Source organism: Rhinolophus ferrumequinum, chromosome 20 (assembly GCF_004115265.2).
Source record: "Rhinolophus ferrumequinum isolate MPI-CBG mRhiFer1 chromosome 20, mRhiFer1_v1.p, whole genome shotgun sequence".
NCBI classification, from domain to species: Eukaryota; Metazoa; Chordata; class Mammalia; order Chiroptera; family Rhinolophidae; genus Rhinolophus; species Rhinolophus ferrumequinum.
Genome location: NC_046303.1, coordinates 8704 through 17369, shown reverse-complemented (window position 1 = coordinate 17369; position 8666 = coordinate 8704). Strand labels below are relative to the sequence as shown.

Genomic DNA, 8666 nt, shown 5'->3' with positions numbered 1-8666 from the left:
GACAACTGTGATTTTTTTTTTTTCCTGGGGAATGAGTTCATAGCTTCCAACAGATTTTCAAAAGGATGCATGATCCAAAAAATAACTGCTTAGTAATCAGGAAAATATTCCATCGATCCGTAGGACCTAAGATACTATGAAATTACATGTAGCATTTGCCCAAAGTATTTAAAGTTTTGCAAACAGAAGGAGTTTGCCCTGGGAGGCCTGGAGCAGGACTGCCATGGAGGACTCGCCGTCCAGCATCCGTGAGCGACCCTGAACCTGCCTGGCCGGGGAAGAGGGGAGTGACCATCGTTTCTCAGGGGCAGGAATAGGAGGGGTTGCCCTGGAGCCTGGATGATTTCTCCAGAAAGGATCAACTAGGGTAGTCCTCACTCTGTCAGGGGTTGGTGTTTCAGTTCCATGACCGGCTCAAGGGGCTGCCGGCAGACCCTGAATTCGGTGCCACCCTGATTCCAATTCCCACAAAACACAGATCTTGCCAATCGGCCCCAAAGCTCAAATTAGTAAGGAAGCATCAGCCTGCCCTACCTGTTCCTGGGTTCACAGCCGGAGGCTCCCCACATCAGACCTGAAGACATCTTCAGGGTCGGAGGCCCCAGAACTGGCCATGGGGCTGGCTACTGGGCAGTGATATCCTTGGAGCCAAGCATACTGACGTGACGGCCACTCAGGTGGAAGGGCGGCCAGGCCTGCTCACAGGGACATGGGGATGAGGTGAGAGTGGGAAGCACGTCCGTGATCATGCAGCAAATGAGCCTGGGGGTCTAAGACGAGGGCCAGAGTGCCTGCCCCTCTCCTGGAGACTGGACGTAGCTCACAGGATGCTGGCGCCTGGTCAGGCCCTTAACCTCGGCCCTGCTTCCTGCCAGTTTCATGGCCTTTGTGCAAAGTCTCAGCTTCTCCGAGCCTTAGTCCCCTCCTAGTACCTACTCTGTGGGAAGTGCACAAAGACCAGTTTGGGAGGAGCTCGTTTGGGTACCAACAAACTGAGTCAATCCCACTGTGCACACCCATACGGCTCGTGTGAAGGAAACGGCCTGCCTTCTAAGTCAGTCTCGAACATCTGAACATGCCAGACTCATCTTGTAATCAGCCAAACACCGGTATCTTAGAATTAATTTGCAGCCATTTCCTTTTCTCAACAATACATAAAGCAATGTCTTGTCATGGATGTTATTAGTTTTACTGGCACAGAACCGAGCAGGACTGCTGTTAGAAATCCGTTACAATGTAAACCGGCTATGGTAGCTCTCCCAGGCTCCTCAGGTGTTGGTTAGCCAAGTAAAGAAAAGGCCTTTCTCTTTGTTTGGGTCAGTAATCAAAAACATGATTTTTGGCTATAAAACTATCCTGAGTTCCCAAGACTTCCAATGAAACAAATTCAGAGTGTAGCCTCACAAGCACTAATGAGTCAGGATCGCAGAGGAGGAAGCTGAGGGGTTCTTGATCTGGTTTTGGCTGCTTTCAGCCCCTCACCCCACAGCACTCACACTCGGGACTCATGGCCTCATTCATGCTGCTGGCCGCCTGGGTCTCTCACCTGTCCTGGGCCCTGGCTAGCCCCAGTGGGCACTCCTTCCTCAGAACAGCTTGTGATGGCAGCCCCACCTCCAATCCCACCTGTTATGGTCTTTATCTTACCCCTTTGGTCTGCCTTTCTGCCCACCCCATCCGAGCTCCCTGTGAAGACAGTGTCAGATCTAGCATGCCGTCTAAGGCCAGTACCCTCCGAGTGACAGCTACTGTCACCTTCCAGCACTGGTGGTAGAGAGGGGTGTAGGGGACGTCCAACAGCCCTCTCCCCAAAGGGGTCTCTACAAATCAGGGTCTGGGAGTCTCCCACTTAAATGTGGAGTCTAGGACACCAGTTTTCAAGCCTGGCTGCAAACCTGGATCCCCTAGGGAGCGCTGAGAAAGCGGGTGTCCCCCAGTCCTGTGATGGCAGGGTGGGGTCAGTGCATGTTGACATGCAGCCAGGGAGAGAGCCTGTGTTCTCAGAGCATGAAAGCGACTGACTCCTCCTGGTTATCCTGAGGAAAGCGAAAGGGCTCCTGTCTGAAAAAAAAAACAACAGCTGGATATCCTGTCTCCCCAGGATTCTGTCTGGACCCTACCCCCCCCCCCCCCCCCCCGCCCCGCAGCGCTCTTCCCAGAGGTCACTTGTTCCTAGATGTGGCTGCTCCTTATCCAGGAAGTGGTCTGTGCTCAGCCACAGAAACCGGGGCCATTCCCCCATCCTGCAAGGTTTTGGAGGCCCCCTCAAACTGGCGATGGAGCACGTGTTCTGGAACAAGGAGACTCACTCCATTTGCTAGTTCTAACCTCGAGTGAGTCTTGGACCTCATCTTCTGATCTGCAAAACCTGGACAATATTGCCTCTTAAGAATTGACAGGAAGTAAAGTGCATCAAAACACAAAATGGAAATTACAGAAAAATAAAATACCCTATTAAATTTTCCTACTGGCAATTTAAAACAATAACAATTCATACTACTGTATGTATTAAAATGTCATTTTTAAGTTATTTTAATCATGCAAACACTCACAGGACCACCATTAAGGAACCAGCTACAACCCTGTTTGCTACAAGGTCCAGTATAAACAAAGAGAAAAGAAAGGTAGGTAACAGGATACTTGAACTATGAAGGACAGAGGTCAGTTTAGAATTCATGGGAGACATCTCAGGCTTAAGGAAGAGTGGCCTGAATACAGAAAACCACTAGTTTAACTGTGGTGCTGCCTCCTGCTCCAGGGCCAACCTTGAACCCAGCACAGCAGTCCTTGCTCAGTGGCCAGCAGAAGTCAGTGCCCCTGTCACCTGTGCTGGAAAACCAGTCTCTTTTCTCTTGTTAGGGTGGTGTCCATGTGAGTTCTCATGGACCCTCAACAGCTGGTTCGTCTATCCAAGAGGAGGTAGATATCAGGGGCTACATTCTTTAAAAAAAAAAAGAAAATTAACTGCTCACTCTCACAGGCATTTTTACAGTGTAATTTTCACAAGAACCATTACTGTCTCCATTTTACACTGAGGGAAACACGCTCAGGAAGGTGAAGTCACTTGCGTAAATTGCACATCCAAGAAGCAGTAATTCAGATCCCGAGTCCCTCACCACTTTGGCTTATAAAAGGCTTATAAAACATCAAATTCTAAAATCATCATACTTCATGGAAAAAAAATACTATCAGTTTAAAAGGTCCTCCAGGAAAAAGTGAAAATTCTTACACTTGGAAAGTGTTGTCATTTGACAATACTTGTTCTGTCCCCTTATCCAACATGCAGAGCAGTTGGTGGCCACAGGGACAATTAGAAATAAAACATTCCTAGTTCCGTGGGCATGAAAGACACTGTCCTTTTCTGAATGTTTCTTTATTGTTTTTTGGGGGACGTAGCTTCAGGTAGGCAAAGGAATCTTGATCATGGAAAATGCACTGGACTGAAGCCAAGAAATGGGTGTCATGGTCCTTCTGTGTCCCTCCCCGCTGTGATCTTAGGCAACTTACCCTCCACCCTTGGCCTCCATTTATCCTCCACATACATGAGAATCTATGTGGTTCCCTCCCACGGGAACCACAGCAGCACGCAAGCAGCATCACGTTGAATGATGTGGGTAAAAAATGGCTAAACATTGGGGACTTCACATGACAACCTAACATATCAATGACTGCTATTTATTCTAACAGCTCTATGAGGTAGTACAATCAACAAATCCATGTTATAGATAATGGACTGAAGCTCAACTGTACAAAGACTATTACACCTGGGTCAACTCCAGAGCTCATGGGTTTTTTCCATTACTGTGCTGAGTTCTGAAATAAGATATCCAGTGTTGTTGCTTTTCCCTCTGACATTAATAATTACTGGATACCGATTACAGTGGTCATGTTCTGGCTTGAGCATTCCAGGCCCTGAGATGGGCCCATGGTTTCCCGTACGGTCCCGCCCTTTCTCCTTTACTTAAAATGTTCCTCCCCCAGGCCAGATACTAGGGTACGGTCACATGAGAAACCCTACCCTCTGTATAACTCATCCTTAAGAACTGGGTGAAGACTTTACCAGAACATATTTCTTCTTCGTCCTGCAGACATGGCCTGTCTGTAAGTCAAGGTCTCCGAGACCTGACACCAAGCCCAGCAACAGGGCAGGCATCTGATCTCGCAGGGTCCCGACCCCACTGAGGCGGGGCGGCGCGACCAGAGGCTCCGCCCCCAACTAGACGCTCCGCCCCCAACTAGACGCTCCGCCCCCGACGCAGAGGCTCCGCCCCAAGCAGAGGCTCCGCCCCAAGCAGAGGCTCCGCCCCAAGCAGAGGCTCCCCGCCGACCGAGAGGCTCCCCCCAAGCAGAGGCTCCGCCCCAGCCAGAGGCTCCGCCCCAGCCAGAGGCTCCGCCCCAAGCAGAGGCTACTCACTCACTTGCACCGGCTTCAAACGCGCTTGCTTCGCTTTGGTTTCGTCCCCGGTCGCGGCCTCCCACTGTTGACCTTTGCCCCCGCGGCGCGGCTTTACGTCCCGCGCACTGCGCCCGGCCCAAGATGGCGGCGCCCGTGTGCAGGCGGGGACTGGGACCACGGGTGAGTGGGCCACGCGGGGGGCCTGGCGTGTCGGGGTGGGGGCCCTGGTTTCCGTCTCACGCCGCTTCCCCCACAGGTTCTGTCCTGGAGCCGACAGCTGCCGTGTACTTGGAGCGCCCTGCACACCTCCGCGGTCCGCGCCAAGGTGAGCGCGGTCGGGCCCAGAGGCGGGGGAACGGAGGGGCGCGGGGCCGGGGAGCCTGGAGGGCGGGGCGGGGGGAGCGGGGGGTGGCGGGCGCGCGGACTCACGGCTTCTCTCTGCTGCTAGAATCGCGCGGCCAGAGTCCGTGTGGGCAAGGGGGACAAGCCAGTGACCTACGAGGAGGCGCACGCGCCTCACCACATCGCCCATCGCAAGGGCTGGCTGTCGTTGCACACAGGTGAGGGGACGATGGCCATTTCGGTGGCCGGAGAGGACGACGACAGGCTAGAGAGTGGGCGATACGACCCCAGGCCCTGCCCGTGGCGGTCTCAATTGTGGCTGTCAACACAGACGCGAAATGAACACGTGTCAGAGGTTTTATTCTGCTCAGTAAATCAACGCGAGTGTGAGAAACCAGTCAGACACACCCAAAGAATTAAAACCGCAGACACCTGTAGGTCAGGGATGCTGAAATGTATTTGACAGGGATACAGAACTGGACTTTTGGGGAGCAAGGACTCGATAGAACCTCCACAGAAATTACTTGCATGACTACAGACAAGAATTGTTTTGTATTGCTGTCGGTCATTTTTGGTTTACAAAGATGCAAAATAGCTCAGAGGCAGTGAGAGGAGTGAACCCCATGGACTGCACCGCGACCTGGGGACAGTGCTCTGAATATTGTAGCTTTCCACTAAAGTACAGGTTTTTCTTTACAACTGTGCAGCCTACCATTATTCACAGATCGCGCAATTGGTAATTAGCTGACTCTTGGTGCTGTCTCATTCTTCGATGTGGTCAGCGACCCCACGTGCACCTTCCCAGCCATGGTTGAACAGGGCTCTGCCTTCTTGCTTCAGCTTTCACACAGTACACATGTGCTGTTTGAGCTCTATAATGACATCTTTTTGCAATATTGTGCATTTTGTTGGTGCCTCTACTACTTCACATAGCTGGTCGTGCTGAAGTGCTGTGTAGTGTCCGAAGCACAAGAAAGCAGCATCTCATGCACAAAATGTGCCTGTCACTTAAGCTTCCTTCAGGCACGAGTTGCAGTGAGGTTAGGAGAGAGTTCATTGTGAATCAGCACATGCAATAAGCAGTGTCTTTAAATAGAAATCTAAAACATGGTTCTGCATTGATCTCTTGACAAAAATATTGTGACCAAAGGCTTTCAGAGCCTAACCCTGCATTTCCCCAGGAGCAGGTGTTCAGTATTTGCTAATTCATTGTTCACAGTGACTTTTTAGAGCAGAACTAACTGCTAGTTAACATTAACTGTATTTTGTTCAGTATGAGGGCTCTGGACCTGGATGTTTGCAGTGCATACATATGTCTAGAGCAGTTAGTTAAAGGTTCCTGTCCCCACCCTTTGCAGATTCTGGTTCTAAGGTCTGGAGGTGGGTGTGCAGACTCAGCAAATATTTAAGAGGTGCAGGGGACCCAGGGTCCACTGAGAATCCATTGGCTGGTGACAGAGCTCATATCCCAAACCCCAGAAGGAGCTGGTGACCTCATCCCTGGCCTGTGGGATGACCAGTGCTTCTATAGGGCAGTCAGACACGAGTGGGAAAGGAGTCATCTGCACTTTGTCCTTGTTAAGGCCGCGTTCTTCCCTACGGTGAAACGATGGTCATGATGGTACCAACTTTACGGGATTAGTTCCGGAGATAAAGGAACATTGCTCTTTGAACCTTAAAGTGTTACTCCACTAAGAGAGGAAAGGAGAAGAGCTGGGGTTGGGGGTGGAATTGAGTGCCCTCTGGTACTTTGGCTGACCCCCCTTCTCCTTAGGTAATCTGGATGGGGAGGACCACGCCGCAGAGCGAATGGTGGAGGATGTTTTTCTCCGCAAGTTCATGCTGGGCACCTTCCCAGGCTGCCTGGCTGACCAGCTTGTCCTGAAACGCCGGGCTAACCAGGTAGACATCTGTGCCCTGGTCCTGAGGCTGCTACCCGCACACAAGTTCTACTTCCTTGTGGGCTACAGCGAGACCCTGCTGTCCCACTTTTACAAGTGTCGCGTGCGTCTGCACCTCCAAACTGTGCCCTCAAAGGTCGTGTATAAGTACATCTAGGATAGTGGCCTTTTGGCCATGAATCTCTAGCCTGCAAAGGACAAATGTGTGAGAAAGGGGTGAACTAGAAATGGGGAGAACCCCTCTCCCCCAGAGTCCCGACACTTTGCTTTCAAAGCTGCTGTTGAATAAATGGACTTTCCATGTTGTCTGTTGTCCTGGTCAGTCTCTATACTTTAGGTGAAGGAACTAGGACAGGGTTTCTTTGGGGCACTCCAGGGGTCCCATGGAGGCTGCGAGTTAGGATTTACCCTCTTGGCAAGTGGTGGGTATGTAATAAAGTTGTGAACTGTGGTGGCATTGTTGCATCTTAGGTTCTCAGTACTTAACCATCTTGCATAACTAACATTTTGTGTCCTTGCACCAAATCTCCCCAGTTCCCTTTCCTCAGCCCCTGGGAACCACCTTTCTACTCTGCTTCCATTTCAACTGGTTTTAATTCCACATAAAAGTGAGATCGAGCACTATTGGTCCTTCTGGGTCTGGCTTGTCTCACTCAGCTAATGTCCTCCAGGTCTGTCCACGTCCCAGATGGCAGGATGTTCTTTCTCATGGCTGAACTATGTTCCACCTCACATAGGTGCTGCATCTTTATAAGTGTCCGTCTTTCCAGGGACACCCAGGTTGTCTGCACAGGTTGAGTACGTCAGAGTGCAGGTGTCTGAGGTACTGATTTCATTGCCCTCAGATAAATACCCAGAAGAAAGATTGCTGGATCGGATGGTAGCTCTAGTTTTAATTTTATGAGGAGGACATGAGGTTTCCCTTTCTCTGAAGTGAGTATGTTTTAAGTAAACTTTTTAATGAGAATTGTACACGAGTATATACATTGAAAACGTTTTCCACGTGTCTGAATTTGAAACTGTACAGTTTTGCTATCTCATTTGATGAAAATTCATTGAATGCCTAGACCCTTTCCACATGGAGAAAATAATGAAACACTAATTATAATTACTGAACATAGATTTATCAACTTTTTTCTTTTATTATAGAGTAACTAAATATATTTGGGTGTATTAGTGATAAAAGTGAACTGGCATCTTAAGATGCTTAACCATAGAGCAGGGAGGACTATGGGTGGAGCTGGGCCCCTTTTTAACTTTTAGCCCTGACTTCCTGTTAAAACTTTGTGGTAACTTCTGGGGGACAGGGATGCTAGTACAGTGGTACCTCAGTTTTTGAATGTCTCCGTTGACAAACATTTCGGTTTATGAACGCCATAAATTTTATGGATGTATGGTATCGTTAGATAGTAAAATTCATGCTAAATTTGCAGTTTTAGGGGTTTATTTTAAAGGTCTGGAATGGATTAATCCATTTTGCATTACTTTCTATGGGGAAACTGCACCTGGGTTTTTGAACGTTTCAGAACTCGAACGGTCTTCTGGACTGGATTACGTTTGAAAACTGAGGTACCACTGTAAATAGAATAGCCACCTAGGATAGGAATTGGGGCCTTTTTCTTCACATTAGTAGTGGGTTGGAGTGACGGTCAGAGTGTGCATTTGCACACTCCTGAGGTGACTTCCTGAATAAACTGTTCTTTTCGTGGATTTTCTGGAGAGTTATTTTTGCCAGTCGATATTAGTAAACGTGTTCTGCCACATTAAAATTTTTTGTGTGCTATGAGGAAGTATACTTCTAGAAGTTATTAAATATGTTCACAATCTAAAGAATCCTGTAACACTGCACAATTGCTTACTTAGTTTTCACTGCTGATTAAGATGGACATTTGCATTGTTTATGACTCTGCTATTGTGAACAGTGCTGGTATGGATTTACGTATCAGCTTATTTGTAACATCTGTTTTCAATTTGGGGGGTGTTATTTCTAGAAGTGGATTTGTTAAACCAAATGGGAATTTTTTGCG

General features: G+C 49.1%; 1 protein-coding gene across 1 annotated transcript; it reads left to right on the top strand.

Moving 5' to 3' along the window:
- Window positions 1-4334: 4334 nt before the first annotated feature.
- On the top strand, window positions 4335-6947 carry MRPS24 (mitochondrial ribosomal protein S24). The gene is made up of 4 exons (XM_033088141.1): window positions 4335-4576; window positions 4653-4721; window positions 4845-4956; window positions 6513-6947. Exons 1-4 carry the CDS (start codon window positions 4538-4540, stop codon window positions 6794-6796), a joined length of 504 nt encoding a protein of 167 aa, XP_032944032.1. The 5' UTR covers window positions 4335-4537; the 3' UTR covers window positions 6797-6947.
- The last annotated feature ends 1719 nt before the right edge of the window (window positions 6948-8666 follow it).

Excerpts from the sequence above, each read along its gene's own strand:
- MRPS24 (XM_033088141.1), top strand. The coding sequence starts at position 4,538 with ATGGCGGCGCCCGTGTGCAGGCGGGGACTGGGACCACGG. Across the intron at positions 4,722-4,844 it reads CCTCCGCGGTCCGCGCCAAG|AATCGCGCGGCCAGAGTCCG; the intron begins GTGAGCGCGGTC and ends CTCTGCTGCTAG. Across the intron at positions 4,957-6,512 it reads CTGGCTGTCGTTGCACACAG|GTAATCTGGATGGGGAGGAC; the intron begins GTGAGGGGACGA and ends CCTTCTCCTTAG.